The sequence below is a fragment of the Osmerus eperlanus genome, chromosome 1 (genome assembly GCF_963692335.1).
Source record: "Osmerus eperlanus chromosome 1, fOsmEpe2.1, whole genome shotgun sequence".
NCBI lineage: Eukaryota > Metazoa > Chordata > Actinopteri > Osmeriformes > Osmeridae > Osmerus > Osmerus eperlanus.
Window position 1 is genome coordinate 25,575,486 of NC_085018.1, and position 18,872 is coordinate 25,594,357.

At 48.5% G+C, this 18,872-nt stretch overlaps 1 protein-coding gene across 1 annotated transcript in view; it reads right to left on the reverse strand.

Moving 5' to 3' along the window:
* Positions 1-15,166: 15,166 nt before the first annotated feature.
* Positions 15,167-18,872, reverse strand: part of tex264a (testis expressed 264, ER-phagy receptor a) — a 57,062-nt gene continuing 53,356 nt past the window's right edge. Inside the window, exon 4 of the mRNA XM_062473020.1 lies at positions 15,167-15,618. Coding sequence (XP_062329004.1) covers positions 15,242-15,618 — 377 coding nt within the window. The 3' untranslated portion in view covers positions 15,167-15,241. The remainder of the gene's footprint in view (positions 15,619-18,872) is intronic.

The window sequence follows — 18,872 nt, forward strand, 5'->3', positions numbered from 1 at the left end:
TGTCCAGGATGTTGGCGCCCAGCCGGATGCCGGGAAGGATCCTGTCGTCCTTGTTGATCTCGTCCAGCGCCAGCAGCATGGCCTCCAGTCTCTGGATGCCCCGCTGGGCGTTGATCTTGCCGCAGTCCTCGGCTCCCTCGCCCTTCTGGTGCACGGGGAAGAGCCCTCCGATGATCAGGTCACCGTCCACCGTGATCTCCTTCTTGGAGTCCGTGCTGTAGCCCGGCATGGGGAGGGCCTGGAAGGCAGGGGCCAGGAGGGCGGGGGCCAGGAGACACACGCACAGCAGGGGGAGGAGGGGGCGCAGGGGAGGGGGGAAGGGGGTCGGGGGGTGGCCCGGACCCTGCCCCCCTGGCCCCTGCCCCCCTGGCCCCTGCCCCCCTGGCCCGGGGGATCTCCCTGTTGCCATGAATCAGGGCAGGGAGTGGGAACCTTGTGGGAGTCTTGCTCGGTGGTCTTCAGTAGTTGAGGTGGAGTGTACACACACACACACCACACACACACACACACACACTGGTAGCAGTACTGGCCGTGCAGAAGGAGGGGGGCTCACAGGTCCAGCGGTGTGGGGTGGAATAAGGCCATGCCCTGCCTGGATGGCACACGTTCCTCTTCCTCAGGGGCTGCTAGATGACAACCTGGGGACCAAACAGAGACTCAATCACGGCGGAAGGACAATAGAAGCTTTCTTTCTCTCATCTTTCTCACACACACACACAGACACAGACACACACACAGAGACACACACAGACATACACATAGACACACACACAGAGACACACAGACACACATGCACGCTTGTTTGACAAGCACTGCACTGTGCCTGAGGACATTACAAATTCTCATCTCAGAAAGGCTGTCCATTTTTTAGGGGGGCAGATATGCTGGCGTCCAGTTTGAGTGATCGGTGTAGGATTTCTGTAGCTTATTGGCTCATGATTCAGTGTAATATAAGAATGGCAATGATACATGATCTCGCACAAACCTATTTCTATTTCACAATTCATTTTTAATACAGCACCCTAACATAGAGGGTCTGTCTTATTAGACTGACTTATTATTTTCCATGAATTGGTTCACGCTCAGGTATAGAAGATGAAGAACACAGCCAGGACATTGGGTTCAAAACTGTGTGCATCTGTGAAGGACATGATATCCTCTGAAATGCTTTCAAATGTTCCCTAGAAGCCTACAATTGCATCTCCGCTATAGCAAAGTGTGTGTGTGTGTGTGTGTGTGCCTAGAGGCTCATGTGACTGTTGTGGGGTGAAACCCTTTCTTCCTGTTTTTCTACACTTGTTCTCTCTCTCTCTCCCTCTCTCTCTCTCGCCCTCTCTCTCTCTCTCTCTCTCTCTCTCTCTCTCTCCCTCCCTCTCTCTCTCTCTCTCTCTCTCTCTCTATTCCTCCCCCTCTCCCTCCCTTCCGCTCTCCCTCTTTCTCCCCTCCCTCTCTGTGTCCCTGTCTCTCTCTTGCTCTCTCTCTCTCTCTGTCCTCATGATTATTGCTAGCAGATGAATGTACAGCTGTTACACACTCTTACTCTTATACACAACGGACCTAGGCGCTCGCTCATTACACACACACGCACGTGCACGCACACACTCACACACACATGTTAAATAGCAACCCTCAGGGATAACTTTGTTAAACCAAATGAACCACATTCTGAAAAGGTTTACACTGAGCACACACACTTTGTCTCTTTGTGAGCAACTGAAGTTCAGATTTAGGTGGTTCTGCTTCTGTGGCACAAAATCTGATTCCTACGGCTGCTTATCCAGGAGACTCCTCTGCTGATGTTGAGCTAGCATGCTACACCTCTGACCCTCTGATCCGCCCTTCCTTACTTAAAGAAAATTGTTTTTGTCTGACTTTTTTCATACAGTATTGGACGGTGTGACAGGAAAGACAGGGAAAGAGTGAGACAGTTGAAGACATTAAAGACAAACCCAGGCTGCTGTGGTGAAGCTTCAGCCTACATGACACACAGACTAATCTACTGGGGCGCCCCTTTAGCCCACCCTTCCCACCTCAGACGTGACCCACAAGGAGAGGGAGGAGGAGAGGGAGGGAGAGAGGAGGAGAGGGGTAGGAGAGGGAGAGAGGGAGGAGAGGGGTAGGAGAGGGAGGGAGGGAGGAGAGGGGTAGGAGAGGGAGGGAGAGAGGAGGAGAGGGAGAGAGGGAGGAGGAGAGGGAGAGAGGAGGAGAGGGAGGGAGAGAGGAGGAGAGGGAGAGAGGGAGGAGAGGGGTAGGAGAGGGAGGGAGAGAGGAGGAGAGGGAGGGAGGGAGGAGGAGAGGGAGAGAGGGAGGAGAGGGGTAGGAGAGGGAGGGAGAGAGGAGGAGAGGGAGGGAGGAGGAGAGGGAGGCAGGGAGGAGGAGAGGGAGGGAGAGTGGGAGGAGAGTGGGAGGAGAGGGAGGGAGGGAGGAGGAGAGAGAGGAGGGGGGAGATGGAAGAGGAGAGGAGGGAGGAGAGGGAGGGAGGGAGGGAGAGTGGGAGGAGAGTGGGAGGAGAGTGGGAGGAGAGGTAGGGAGGGAGGAGGAGAGAGAGGAGGGGGGAGAGGGAAGAGGAGAGGAGGGAGGGAGGGAGGGAGGAGAGGGGGAGGGAGGAGAGGGGGAGGGAGGAGGAGAGAGAGGAGGGGGGAGAGGGAAGAGGAGAGGAGGGAGGGAGGGATGAGAGTGGGAGGAGAGGGAGGGAGGGAGGGAGGAGGATAGAGAGGAGGGGGGAGAGGGAAGAGGAGAGGAGGGAGGGAGGGAGGGAGGGAGGGAGAGTGGGAGGAGAGTGGGAGGAGAGGTAGGGAGGGAGGAGGAGAGAGAGGAGGGGGGAGAGGGAAGAGGAGAGGAGGGAGGGAGGGAGGGAGGGAGGAGGAGAGGGGAGGGAGGAGAGGGGGAGGGAGGAGGAGAGAGAGGAGGGGGGAGAGGGAAGAGGAGAGGAGGGAGGGATGAGAGTGGGAGGAGAGGGAGGGAGGGAGGAGGATAGAGAGGAGGGGGGAGAGGGAGGGAGGGAGGGAGGGAGGGAGGGAGGGAGGGAGGGAGGGAGGGAGGGAAGAGGAGAGGAGGGAGGGAAGGAGGATGGGAGGAGAGGGAGGGTCCTGGCGAGGAGGAGGAGGTCTGTGTATCCCATCGTGGTGTCCCTCCCCAGGGCTTCATTAGAGCAGAAAGCAGTGAGGAACAGTTTAACGGCTGTGATCTGTCTCGTAAACGCTGCTCCTGGAGGTCAAATCTGCCTCCCCACAGACGTCAGGAATGCTAAGTATGTTTATTATATGTATAGACAGTACTGTGCAAAGTGTCAGGCACAAGAAATATTGAAATAAAAAGACTACAGACATTTTTTCTTAACATTACTTTTATACTGCCTCACAAATACATATATATATATATATATATATACATGCTATATACAAGAGTCACTGACTTAGTGTTAGCAGGAAGGGCTTTAACATGTGAGAAGTAATTTTCAGAATGGATGATTCCGTCATGGAGCTTCTTTTCTTGTCTGCCTTTAGTGTGTGTGTGTGTGTGTGTGTGTGTGTGTGTGTGTGTGTGTGTGTGTGTGTGTGTGCGCGTGTGTGCGCGCGCGTGTGTGGAGTGTGCGCGCGTTGTGTGCGTGTGTGTGCGTGTGTGTGCGTGTGTGTGCATGTGTGTGTGCGTGTCGTGTGTGTGTGTGCGTGCGTTGTGTGTGCGCGGTGTGTGTGTGCATGTGTGTGTGTGTGTGGGGGGGGGCACATTACTCAGTTTTCCCACTCATTAGGGTCTCTTTTTCTTCCCTTTGTTTCCATGGTAACTTGCCAGGAGAAAAACGGAGGGTGGGGAAGCGAAGGAAGATGGGTGCATGAGGACCACGCCGACCCCGGGAACACCATCATCACATGCCCACTTTCCACTACCGTCTGGTAATGCTACCATCAACACCGGCCACAGGAGGATCTTCACAGGAAGAAAACGTTTCCTGAAGTATCGGTTTAACTGAAATCAACTTTTCCTCTCCTGTCGTACAAGTGAAAAACCATTAACACAGACGCAAAATCGATTCACAGAGGGAGGAGATAACGCCTAGCCCCACGCTGCTGTCAGTACCCATCCCACATGAACAACCCTCATCCTCTGAGTCACGCATTCATAGGGGCCACTCGTAACCGACCAGATCCCTCACACACAAAGACACTTAATCAGATGTGTATTTCCTTTCAGGGTTAACAGGGCCCCAGGCCTTGGGCTGCCTCGTCCCTCCATGTACCATGTCTGTCCGAAATGTTGTATTTTTCTTTGCAAAATTTCCGTGGACGTGCTGGAGCCCGGCAGTGTTAGTGCAACAGAAGCACCAGCAAAGCCACGCCGAATCTTTTAACACCTCTCGGCTTTCCTCGCTTCTGAGCCAGACAGCCTGTTGTTTTCCTGTTTCCTCTCGTACAGAATAAGTGTGTGAATGTCAATCGGAGGCGTCTTGCCCAGAGTAGCTGCTAAACAGCACAGAGCTACCAACAGCACCTCTCTGTAAGACTGGCTCGGGAGAGACCCTTTTATCACACAGTAAACCCCAAAAGACAGATACAAAAACTACATGTGCAGTCCCCCCACGACTACAACCAAAAGGAAGGCGTCTTAGTACAGGGAAAATATGTGTTAGGGTTATGAGAGAGCAAACCGTTTTATGGTTTCTGAGGTCCTGAATAACATGAATGCCGGTGTCTGAAGTTTGGAAGGCATTGCAGGTGTGTTAAACATATCCTGGCAAATTGTAGACTTGTTGTACAGAAAAGGCAACGTACAGTAATTACTTCATGCTACTGTGGTGAGGAGGTGCTTCAAGTGCACACCCTGAGGAGAGAAGGAGACAGGGAGAGGGGGAGAGAGGGGGAGAGGGGGGTGACAAAAGGGTTTCTGGCTGACATATTGTCAGTTTTCTATCCTCAAATCTGAATTCCTAGAGGGGTGTCTCTCTCTCCAGCAGAACACGAGATTTCAGTCTGGCTTTCTCTCTCTCTCACTCTCTAAAACACACACATTACACACACACACTGTAACCCACTCTCTCTCTTTCTCTCTCTCTCTCTCAACCTGACATCTCCAAAGTTTTTCCCTTCGGCCCGAAAGCCATTTTTAATCCCACCTAATGTTATGCTGTAGATCCTTAATGGCCCACACTTAAAACTTTTCTGCTATTTATTCTGTTCTCAACTTCCCCACAAGTGTGATAAGCCATGTCGCAAAGGCCCCATGATGATGGCTTCCATCGCAATGGCCAGTTTCTACAACATGAAGGAAGGGTTAGTTGAATCGCTGTTTCATGGCATTCTATGTTCTTCTAAACCAACTGATTTCCTCAGCTAACAGAAAGTTTCACTGTTTGGAAAATCCAATCAACTTGCATGCTGGGAAGTATAAAGTGACTCTAAGGCGAGAAGATCCAATGAGAACAAAGGAGAATCTCCAGAAATTCTGTGTTGCCATCCAAGGGGTCTCAAGGCACAAGGCAGATGAGGACAGTTTGACTGTTTGTTGCTTTGATATACTTTGTAAAGGAAGACACCCAACTGTAGAGTTTCTTTCAAAGCAGAAACACAACTAAACTAAACTGTAATAACAGCTCATTATTGAAAACAAAACCCAGTGTAACACTTGTTTTCCACCCAGTATTTTGTTCAGTTCAAAGAAGACCCAGTTCTAATTGTATTTTCTCTACTCCCATGAAACCACCCTTCTCTCTCTCTCTCTCTCTCTCTCTCTCTCTCTCTCTCTCTCTCTCTCTCTCTCTCTCTCTCTCTCTCTCTCTCTCTCTCTCTCTATCTCTCTCTCTGTCTCTCTCGTCTTTTCCGCATCACCAGATGGCCTTTTTAATTCAAGTGTGGAAAGCCTGCCAGCCTCTTACCCACTTCAAATCAGACAGTGTGAAGGAAGGAGGAGTGGAGAAGAGGAAAGGAGAGTGGGAGGAGGGGAGGAGGCGGGAGAGGAGGGGGAGAGGGGAGGAGAGAGGAGGGAAGAGAGGTGGGGTTGCCCACCCCTCCTCCCCTTCTCCCCCCCCCGCCCCCCCCCCCCAAAAAAAAAAATCACATTTCCTGCTGACAAAGAGTGTGGATCTGGTTGGAAGAGAGGGGGGGGATGGGGATGGTCTGCTAATGGGAAACCTGGGAGCTCCCATCAACCCAACCCAAAAATAAATCAAACTCCAGCCGTCCAATCAGAGCGGCCCCTCGCATTAGCATGGGAAACGACACCATCAGCATCTGGAATAGGTTTCCTTTCTTGCCTTCAGAAACATTTCCCTGTCCTCCTGTGATTACATACACACAACCAATTTGGAATAACATCATCGAAGACCAAGAACTCTCAAGTCAGAGGTTTTAAATATTGTGAAATAGCTACTGGTTAAATGTCTTTTATCTGTTCTGATGAGGTATTCTTACTGGAGAGAATGAGAATATTCCTAGTTGTTTCCAGAGTGTGTGGTGCAAAGCCTAGCCTGACAGGTGAGGAGGAGATGAACACAATTAGTAGACAGACAGCAGCCTTCCTCCCTCTAAATTGGGCATAACGGTGTTGAGCATTAGGACTCTGCGTTGGGCGACTAAATGGATTTGACTTGGCTTTAACACATTCCCAAAATGCCTGATCCACAGTTCGTCGAGGGATCTTTTTTCTCTCGTAGGTGTGGTTGTGGTCACAGGTAGGCAGAGTCAGAAAGGCATCAGGTGATGTTGCTGACCTGTTGGTGCAGTGTCACGTACGAGCGACAGACAGCGCTCTGGGGTAGAACAACTCTCCAATCAAACGTTTCATATTAACTTAAGCCTCTGTGAGGCTTGCAGTTTCCGCTGCAATTTCCTGCAAGGTTTCCCTCTAGATTATTGGGTTTAATCTTAATTTCCAAATTAAAATGTTAGCATTTAAGGCCAAGACTTGTTTTAAATGCTTTTCAGTGTGTTAAAAAAAACTGTTGAATTCAGTCCCATAAATCTAATCATGGAAGACTGGATCGATGTATTAACCCACCAAAGCAGCTCCAACAAAAAGATAAACTTGCGCTCAAATGAGGCCCGCTGACCCTTTCATATAAGGTCATTATGCATATAAACAGCAATTAAGAAGAAAAGAGGAAATTGAAGTGTGAATGATATCAGCCCATGCAGATCGAGGCCAGCAGCCATGAATGGGAGACAGTGTGAACCACAATTAGAGAGCTGTCAATCAAAACGCCAGAACTCTCGGTTTCACGATCTCTCTGCGAATGTGTTTTCTCATCGCAGAGCAGACAGTTGGTGAAGAAGCACAATCCAAATCAGCGGAGCATCTTGAAAACAGGGTTTAATGTTGCCTTCAGTGCGTGCGTGTGTCTGTCAAGGATGGATTTGTGTTTTCAGAGATATTAAACCCACCAAGCTGCCAATTTAATTCAAATAAAAAAAAAAATATATATAAAAAAATTCAAATACAAAACCACTGCAAATTACCTTTTCATACCTGGGGGAGTATGGGGGAAATCCCCTGAATGCATCTCCCCTCCCCCGCCCCCCACACACACTCTCCCCCCCACACACTCTATCCCCACACACACATTCTCCCCCCCCACGCTCTCCCCCCCCCCCCCCACACACACCCCCACACACACACACACTCTCCCCACACACACACACTCTCCCCACACACACACACACTCTCCCCACACACACACACACACTCTCCCCCCACACACACCTCCTCCCCTCTCCTCCGTCTCAGGAGCAGTACCTGTACTTCTCCATCACCGTCTCCCCCCCTCATCAAACATTCATCCTCTCTCCTCTGGCGCGGCTGTTAGCGCATTACTGCTAGGCCTCCGATTGGCCCAGACGCCGGTGATGGATCCTGTGTACCGTGTGTTTCAAGTCAGGTTTTCGTTGTATAGTTACATTATTCATCACCACCAATGACAGAGGGCTACAGAGACGAATTCCAGGTCTTTCCCAACCCTTGCCCCACATTCCCTACATCAGAGACGCCTTCTGATGTATAGCCTCCTGAACGCCAACTAAGAAAAAACGAGACTGTAGATATGGGACATGCACAGTAGGAATCCTCAACACCTCAACAAATGTGGAAGATATTTAATTCTTCAATTCACAGATACCCCCTTTCCACCCCACACACACAATTACACTCCCCCTATCTCTCTCTCTCTCTCTATCTCTCTCTGTCTCTCTCTCTCTCTCTCTCTCTGTCTCTCTCTCTGTCTCTCTCTCTCTATCTCACACACCATTTATTTTCTCTTCTCTTTCTCTTCCCTCTTTTTTTGTACATTTGCACATTTGTACATTCCTTCCTTTGTCGCTCCTCCTTTCCCTCCCTCTCTCCCTCCCTCTCTCTCTCTCTCACCCTCTCTCTCACCCTCTCTCTCACCCTCCCTCTCTCACCCTCCCTCCCTCCCTCCCTCCCTCCCTCTCTCTCTCTCTCTCTCTCTCTCTCTCTCTCTCACCCTCTCTCTCACCCTCTCTCTCACCCTCACTCTCTCACCCTCTCACTCTCTCACCCTCTCTCTCTCTCCCTCTCTCTCTCAACCTCTTTCTCTCTCTCCCTCTCTCTCTCACACCCTGTCTCTCACCCTCTCTCTCTCTCTCACCCTCCCTCTCTCTCCTTCTCTCTCACCCTCCCTCTCTCCCTCTCTGGCTCTTTCTGGGTCCGGCCCTCCTCGGCAAAGCTCCACGGTCCCATAGCAGCCTCTGTTAGCTCTATATCACACTTGTCAAGGGACACACTCCCGTCTGCTTCCTGGCCAGAGGCATTATCAGAGAGGGAACACACCCTCGAGCAGAACTCACACTAGGAACACGCTGCAGTCGCAAGAGACAGTGAGACGGTTCTCTCATCCGCAGATCCCTGTCGTTGACCAATGACGGACACACAGTAACATCTTGTAACGTTTTAAGTAAAATATCGTGTTATGAAATATGGTTGGGACCTAAATGTGGATTGACGTGTCTGAGATTACATGTTATTTACCAGACGGTACGACAGACAGGTGTACTGTATGTGTTTTAAACACGATTGATTACATTCCAACAGTCTGTACTGTGTGTGTGAGTGCGCATATGTGTGTGTGTGTCTTTGATTAGAATCAGATCAGTGTGAAGCTGTAAGGGAGGTTTAACAATTAAGTTGTCGTTGTGTAATGGGAACACAGCAATTCATCATTCACATGACAGGTCTCTAATAAAGAGCCAGTGTGTGATAACAGATTGGAGTGACAGTCATACAATGAAGTTGAGGTCTGTTTTCATTCCTGGCTCCAGAAACGGATTTGATTGAGCCAGAGATTGAGATATAATGTGAACCAACAACATTCAAAGGGGGGGTGACAAGCTCTATCAAATATTTGATGATGCCTGAAATATCACGGCCTGCTTCAAACGTCTGTTGGGTTCAGGAAAAGTGTACGAGGACTAAGATAGTCTTGCCAACTTGTCGACATTTGGCAGGAACCACTCCTATTTATTAATTTTTTCTTTCATGTCAACCATCAAGGACTTCGGCGTCAGCCTTCTAAACCGGCTGTAGTTGTGTGAAAAACGCATGTTTTTCTCTACGTATATCTCTGCAACTGGGAACGTAGTCATGCAGGTTAAGACTTTTACAGGTGAACTACACCACACACACTAATGAACAGCCACAGCGAGCAAGCTTTGGATGAAGACGGTTGTGTTCTTTGCTGATAAGAAGGCTTTTTACACGCTTTGCGCGCGACAGCAGCACTCTTTCACGCACTCGATCGATGCGATGCAGCACCGAGGGACTCCTATGCACCCAAGGGGATTTTGGCGAGTTCTGTCCAAATGCTACACTGAGAGATGCCCCTGGCGCTTGTACCTTAGCCCTAGGTCACTTCCCACTGTTGCAACTCGCTACCTACAGGTAAAGCTGATTCCATAAGAACTAAAAGGCTAGGTGCATTAAGATCCGCGCCAGACAAACCTTCTTTTATGTGTCTTCTCTTTCTGCCCGGGGCACGAGAGGATAAAAGTGCATACTCCTGTACCAGTCATTTTTAGATGGTCTATTTATTTTCCCATGGCTTTCATTTGCAGTAACGCTTTTTTTTTGTCCCGCCGTTGCTGTAGCCTAGAGATCTATAGGTTTCCTACCACAAGAATTCCTGAGCCTGCATTCATATCAACTACAACACTGTCTGTCCTTACAAGTGGATTACAGTCTCACATTCTCAATTCATTTTGGAATCTTAAAAGCGAATGTAGAACAGACAAGACTAAATCATTGGGGTTGCCTATTTCATCTATGATATGGGATTTTGACTTTAGAATTGTGTAGGCTACATTTTTATCGTATTTTATGCGTGAGAATTTGGCTAGCCTACTAACTGTGAACTGTGAACCTTGTCTTTTGATTGTAAACCACAGGTGTTTTTTCTTGTCAATACAAGACAATAAAGATAGGCTAATAAAAATAGGTGTGTCCCGCCCATTCAAAAGCCAGCTTGAACAGGAGCCTAACATAACCCATGCCGCTACGCATTTACATTCAAATCAATTAACTCTATTTAGTAGTAAGTCTGTTCGCGCTTCGATGTTCTCTCGTGGATCAAATAAGGTGGCTATTAAATGAGTGATGGAACCACACCGCATAGCTCATGTTAAGAGACACCTGTCGTATCTTTTGTTAACGTTTGGTCATATGTCGGGCATATTTTAGGATATTTCTTGGTATTAAATTGATATAGAATACACCTGTACACTGTCATTCAAATGAGTTATGGGGGAAAAGGATGCAATCCATTCATGTCATTGTTTATCGTGAAAATGCTTACCTGTCCGGTGTTCTTCACTTCCCAGCGTCGCCACGTCCAACGTTACTCTGATTCAGTGAAGCACTTCATATCCTTCATGATACTTTCGATAAGTTGGGGGTTTTGCATGAGATTTTACAGGATAAACAAGAGCCTGCTTGTTTACAATCCTGCGCTTCTCACAGCTGAGAGAGAGGAAGCCGCGCGTGGGTGAAGTTTTCGCGCCTCCGAGCTGCAGCACGCGTGTGGAACTGTCCTTGGTTCTGAAGACTCCGACGAGCGCGAGGATTCCTTTAGATTTCTACCCAGCGGTCACTGGAGTAAAGTCTTATTGAACCCTCCTTTTAGCACATACTGCATCGTTTGAAAGAGACCAAAGTAATCAAAAGTTAATCAGTTTTGTATTTACTTACGTTTAATATTACCTTGGCACCCGATGGTCAAAACGCCTGTGTCTCTATAGGGTTAACCAGGTTCCCGTTCAGAAGGACAAGACAATCGGCGCAATAGCCTAAATACTTTCGAATTATTGTTATTTTATTGTTGTTGAAAGTCGATTACGTCACGTCGCCGATAAAAGATTAAACTCAGTTTTAAACAGACTAGTTTGTAAAGCCTATTGTTCGGAAAGCAACTGGGCTTCAAAGAGAGGACCTGGTGTTGACGCTTCGTAGTGCGTGAATGTGGACGCTTAGGAAATTGCTTCGATTTTGTTCGATTGGACAAGCAAAACTCCAGAAGACTTTGGAGAGTGATCGTAGCTTCGTTGCTACTGGGTCGATATTTCCCGGTCCAAGCTCAAGTTCTGACACGCCAGGGGCAACCGGAAGGTGGCTCCCGGGTGGTGCTGTTCTCGCGTGGGATAGTGCTTTGGAGATCACCATAGGATACGTTGCGACCTCATCCCATCTCGTGACAAAACGGATTCTCACAAGGTGGAGCCAAACAATGATTATGCGACGTCAGTCACCGTCCTATTTTCACCGAATGTAGTAATAAGATTGATAATTAACTCCATTGGATGGCCATAATCTCTATGTCGTCAAAGCTCCAGCAAATCGTGAGTTACACAATTAATTAAGTCAGTTTTCGACCCCCGAGTGTCATTATAGATGTCAGCTGCATCTCCAAACGTGCCTTTAAGGTGCCAAAAAGCAATTAGAGCAGACATTTCCTGACGGGATCAACAAGACCAGACTCATTAGACACCGATATTAGCCAGCGTCTCTACACTGACCACATCCAGCAGATGTCACAGATCCATCTGACAGATAATTTTCCTGATCTCTGAATCAGCTGACAGTGTTGCGCCCCGTATCATAGGCAGCATCCAGTGATGCCAGATGAGTCTCCCAGTAAGGAAGGTGAGATTGACGTGTCACAGTCGCCTGTTCAGAAAGAGCTTGAATGGATTGACAACTGTTGAGAGAAAAAACGGTTGGACCCTCAGTCGGTTGACATTTCACAGTCATCAAACTGGGGGGGGGGGGGGGGGGGGGGCAACATTCTGTGGAGGTTCTAGACCGTTTCAGCTGGGGGGGGGCAAGCTGGGGCCAGTTGTACTGTTAGAGGGGCCAGTTACATGAAACATTATTGTTGTCATATTGTTTTCTTCACTGCATTGCAGGCATTAACTGGAAAAATACAATGTATTTAATTATTCAGACTCTACATTTAGGGGACCACAAGGGGGTCCAAGCTTGTGAGCAACTGGGGGGGGGCTCCCAGAACCAACCCCAGCAACATTACAACTAAACACTGCCGGTGCGTACTTAAACAACACACAGTCCTGAATGAATCTAACACCCATGTTCATACCACAGTTCAGCGACGATAATCAAGATAGCCATCTGTACAGACCTTTTATCTCATCTGACCCCGGACGCGATATCCTAACTGTGAAAACAGAAGACAAAGAGTTCTGTGGAGAGAGACACCTGAAGAACTGAGAACTGGCCGTTTGAAAAACCTTCACGTTCCATTCAGTTCCTGATTGTACCCTCCACCATCACTGTTCTCCACAGTCGCTCCCATTGTGTGTGGTGCGTATTGATTCTCTCCTCAATCCTAAACATGTGCTTCTTCAAGGGGAAGAGATTGGTCTCTCACAAGGACTTGTCTTGCGAAGGCATTGTGCCGTTTGAGACACTGCTGTCCATCTCTGTTTCCCTTCGTCCTTCCTTCCACCGTCTATGAGGATTGGAAAGTGTCAACAAAACGGTCAAAACTACGACAGCAAAAAGTGTAAGTGCCTGTGACAGCAGGTGGTACAAAAGATGTAGGGAGTCAGGTGGCTGAGCGGTTAGGGAATCGGGCTAGTAATCTGAAGGTTGCCAGTTCGATTCCTGGCCGTGCCAAATGACGTTGTGTCCTTGGGCAAGGCACTTCACCCTACTTGCCTCGGGGGGAATGTCCCTGTACTTACTGTAAGTCGCTCTGGATAAGAGTGTCTGCTAAATGACTAAATGTAATGTAATGTAAAAGATGCTGTTTATCCGAACCCTGCTCGGAATTCCTTCTCATACTGTAATAACCCGTCTTCGGTGGAAATGTGAATTAACCTTGTTTTTCAGCATTTGCTTTGAAATTAAGAGACTGAACAACAAATTAAGGGTTCTCCAAATGTAGCGGTTTAGGACATGGTTTCAGGAGGGCCGGAGGAATGAGCAAAGACCAAAAGTGTGTGTGTGGGGCATCTGTGTAAGTGTGTATGTGTGTGTGTGTGGGGCATCTGTGTAAGTGTGTATGCGTGTGTGTGCATGTGTGTGTGTGTGGGGCATCTGTGTAAGTGTGTATACGTGTGTGTTCATGTGTGTGTGTGTGGGGCATCTGTGTAAGTGTGTATGCGTGTGTGTGCGTGTGAGGCATCTGTGTAAGTGTACAGTTCAGCCTATTTTATCCACATGCATATAAAAAAGAAAAGAAAAAGGAACTTATGACCCAATGGGTTAATATTAGCAATTTAATACATATACACACAGACACCTCTCTGGCATATTATACAGTCCTTGATCTCAGCACGGCTGGAGAACCAAAGCAAGTCATGTGACAAGTCATGTGACAACAGTAGAGTGAGTCAACTGGCTTCATCACAGAGGATCAATAACATGCTGAAAGGCTGTGATAATATTAAAAACAGGTAAATTACCTTGAGTCGAACACATCCCTGATTTAGCCAGATAATAAGGAGGAAACTTTATTATTATTTTATTTTTTACTTAACTACTCTTGAGTATAGTCATTATCATAAGTATTCCCATGATCCAATTGATAGAGAGCAGGTTATCTTGTGGGAAACATTGGTGGTGTGAGTACCTTTGATGAGGAGACTTTACAATAATGTTGACTGAACCTTGTTGACCTACCTTGTTAAAATGTATAAAGCAAACGTTGCTTTATGTTTCAAAATGCAAAATGCTACAGTTTAATGTTGATATATGCATCAGAACTGCTCCTGTAGGAAATGCGTGACAATTTCACTTGGCCACAGCACAAATATTTATACCATTCATAAAATCACTAAATTCCTTCATTTCAGATTGGTTAATTTTACTTGAAAATGGCACAACCCACATGTCTAAACAAAAAGTCCTTCAAGTTAGGTTACAACGTTGACAATTTAAATAGGAAAACAAGAATTATTGTATCAGATCTGATGCATTCTGAAATCGTGTTTAAGATACAGGAAGGAGTCGCTCAATGTATTACACAATTCAAAATAGTTTTACACTAATTACAAAGACTCAGGTACTTAAAGGTCCGGAAGTATGGCGAGTCTGTGATGAGAAGTACAATATGGCTATAGATCCACCAACATGTTAACATGAACAATAACCAACAATAGCGACAGCCTAAACGTTCTCAACAGACACAGCCATCATCTCTCCATCCCTCTCCCTACTGCTCTATCATATCTCCGCCAACATCTCCATCCCTCTCCCCTCCATCATCCATCATCTCTCCATCCCTAAACCCATCATCTCTCCATCCCTCTCCCTACTCCACCTCCATCCCTTTCCCATCATCTCTCCATCCCTCTCCCTACTCCTCTCCATCCCCCTCCCAACATCTCCATCCCTCTCCCCTCCATCATCCATCATCTCTCCATCCCTATACCCATCATCTCTCCATCCCTCTCCCTACTCCACCTCCATCCCTCTCTTGTCATCTCTCCATCCCTCTCCCTACTCCTGTCCATCCCCCTCCCAACATCTCCATCCCTCTCCCCTCCATCATCCATCATCTCTCCATCCCTATACCCATCATCTCTCCATCCCTCTCCCTACTCCACCTCCATCCCTTTCCCATCATCTCTCCATCCCTCTCCCTACTCCTCTCCATCCCCCTCCCAACATCTCCATCCCTCTCCCCTCCATCATCCATCATCTCTCCATCCCTATACCCATCATCTCTCCATCCCTCTCCCTACTCCACCTCCATCCCTCTCTTGTCATCTCTCCATCCCTCTCCCTACTCCTGTCCATCCCCTACTGGCTCCATCCTCTCCTCCACTGGGCCCCCTCGCGGAGCTGCCTCCACCAGGGTGTCCTCCTCCACGACAGGGCCCTCTGCCTCTCGGCCCAGGCCCTCCCCTTCCTCCAGGCCCTCGTGCTCGACCACCAGCTCCAAGTCCAGCTCCTCAAAGGAGGATCCGCTGCCCAAGGAGCCCCTATCGCTGTACTCCCGCTGGGGCCCCGGCTCGTCCCCGTCCCCCTGGTCCCTGGGAGGAGCCGGTGGCAGGAGGCTGGAGGCCAGGGTGGAGGTCAGGGAGGGGGCCAGGGAAGACTCCCTGCTCTCCCCGGGCTCGGCCCCACTCACCCAGCTGGCCTCGCTGTTGGAATCAGCACCTGAAGGCACAGCGGGGGGAGAGAGAGGGAGAGAGAGAGAGAGGGAGGGATGGATGAGAAGTGTGGAAAAGCGGAGGCTGTTTGTTGGACATCTGTCTGGGCAGGGATGGACAGACAACGCTGAAAGCTTGCCAGACAGAAACTCTTCCATCAACGTGTTTGTTTGTCTTTATTATTCCAAAAATGTGGAAGAATGGAAAATAGAGTAAGAGAATGGGAAAGCGTTTATGTGTATGTGTAAACACATGACAGAGAGAGCGAGCAGATTTGAGTTGAACACAGCTGAACTCTTCTATCTGGTTAGATTTAGCTCAGAGAGGAATTCTTCACTGACTTCAGTAAAACGGAAATACAATTAGGATAAGATACAGGTGCACGGTTTGGCCTGTGCCGTCTTAACAGCTTAACCGTCTACATCCTCAAATACAGTTCTACATTTGCCCTCAAGAAGGTCTCAACACAGCTCCCTACTTAGGGCCCAAACACTGCACTAACAGTCTTCTGGTAAACCAACAGTCTTCTGGGAAACCAAATACAGCAGAGTGTGGCCGTAAACGCACATTTCCTACAAGACCCCAGACCTACGGCTGGAAGAAACGTAGCTAAACCGTCAGGGTGGGATGTCAACGACAGATTGAGGCTCAGAGGAAGAAAATGGATGTTTAAAACGGCATCTCTGTCCCAGCTGGTGGGATGGGAGCTGACCGCATGCAGACACACACTGCACATCGTTCCTCCTGAGAAGGATGGTGTCTCACTGAGGGAGAAGGAACCTTTGATTTGACGCCCAGCTATTGTAACCACGTTCGGAGTGTATGTGTGTGTGTTTGTATGTGTGTGTGTTCTGTGTGCCTGTGCATGTGTGAGAGAGCGAGAGAGCAAGAGAGGGAGAGAGAGAGAGAGAGAGAGAGAGAGAGAGAGAGAGAGAGAGAGAGAGAGAGAGAGAAAGAGAGAAAGAGAGAGGAGGAGAGAGAGAGGAGAAAGAGAGAAAGATAGAGGAGAGAGAGAGAGAGAGAGAGAGAGAGAGAGAGAGGAGGAGAGAGAGAGGAGAGAGAAAGAGAGAGAGAGAGGAGAGAGAGCGAGAGAGCATGTGCATGTGTGCGTGCCTGCTTCACAGTCTAGTCTGTATTTATTATTACCTTTCCATTCCCTCGCTACCCATCAATGTAAAACCAGACCAGCCATGGTGATATACGCTCATCCATATACAGATAGAGCAAAACCCCCATGCACATTAGCTATTAATCAAGCAACACTGCCTGGAAATGCATGTTTCCAATTCTTCAACTGGTTGTTCTACCGGAGGAGGAAGACCGCTGCTGTTGTTCCCTCCTGCAGAAATGATAGAATTTCACCGTTTAATTAGCAGGATGGTTCCAATAACTTAATGTGATGGAGCGCTCCTCAGTAGTGTGATGAAGGGCTCTGGGTTTTCACAGGGATTAGGACATCACAAAAGCTGCATCCATACAGCAGAGAGAGAGAGAGAGAGAGAGAGAGAGAGAGAGAGAGATGATAACTACTTACTAGCCATGTGCTATTAACCTGATATAGCAGATTATGACGTAATCCCGTGGACTAAAATCAAATGACTTTTTGTCTCTGCTGCGCCTTGCCAACTGTCACCTTGGACAGTTGGCTGTCTATCTATTTAGAGAGAGAGAGAGACAGAGAGAGAGAGAGACAGAGCGAGAGAGAGACAGAGCGAGAGAGAGACAGAGCGAGAGAGAGACAGAGCGAGAGAGAGACAGAGCGAGAGAGAGACAGAGCGAGAGAGAGACAGAGAAAAAGAGAGTCTGAGAGAGAAAGACAGAGAGAGTCGGACTAACAGACACACAGACGAGAAACCTTTTGGGATTGTTTAGTGTAACACCTTCCCTCTCCACCCTACCTCAAAAACACACTGGAAATCTCACTCAGACCCCAGGAGAGAGGCCCTGAACTGGTCTTTCTCTGGACTGTAAAACAGGAGGAGAGGGAAGTGGAGAGGAGGAGAGAGGAGAACAGAGCAGAGTAGAGGAAAGGAGGAGAGGACTGGGGAGAGGAGAGGAGGAGAGGGAAGTGGAGAGAGATAATGAAAAGGAAGGGAGAGAGGAGGAGTGGACAAAAGAGCAGAGAAGAATAGAGGAGAGGAAGGGAAATGAGGTGAGGAGAATAAATGATCATCTTAATAGCCCATCATTATGCAATTCCCAGTTGCACTCTACAATACCATACAAGTCATCTCCCTACCATGTCATCATACAGGCAGACACTCCCACAGCGCTGTGTGAGTGTGTTACATGCTGCCACTACGTTGGGTTGGGCTGAAGATCAGGGGTTAGAAAAAACAGGATTTGGGGACTGAATTGTGGGTCAAGGGGGTTCTGAGACACGGGGACAAACACAAGTGGGGTGTGGGACCCCACAAGGACAGAACAACTCCCTCCCCTCCCTCCTCTCCCTCCTCCCTTCCTCCTCTCCCTCCCTCCCTCCTCTCTCCTCCCTCCTCTCCTCTCAGGGTTACCATTTATTATCATTATCAGGTTCAGGATTGTGATTATCAGGTCGGGGTTCCAGCGAATCTCATCCTGCATTTTGCCCCCTGTAGCAGCTGTTTCTATCCACACAACACCAGGGGTGCTTCACTGTCAGGGTTATATTTAGATCATTAATAGGCTTGAGGGATGTACTGTTTACTGACCAACAAGTCCGTACGAAGCTGATCCACACCCCCTCTGCCTGTGAGCAAGCAGTCGTCACAAAGAAAGTTCCTTTCTCCGGGAGATGACGGCTATCGCAATTAGTTGCGAGGGAGAAGGGAAACAGATGGTTTGGCTTGCTATTTTACCTTCCTGCTTTACAAGGAGACCGCTGTCTCCTAACGGTAGAAAAGGATTGTGTCAGGTAAAGGCTGTCCCATGATCCAACGTGCTGGGAAATAATTGGTCTATTTATGGTAATAAGGGAGCCCCGCCCCTTTCCACCCTCACAAGCTTCCATCAAACTGAACCCCCCCCACCCCCACCCCCCCTCTTCACTACGCACTCTTGACAAAGCAGCTTCAGATGAAGAAGGCTGTCTTCCTGGCAAAGTCCTTTTAGATAACATTTGCCTAAATTAGGTGATGAATTGGGCCCTCTGGGATTATTAGCTAGGAATCAAAGTATTTTTATCAAAAAATAATATTCTCCAACAGACTAATAGGCTTGTGTATGGGGGAGGGGGGGGCAGGTAATAAGTGACATCATGACTACTGTCATCTGGAAGTCTTT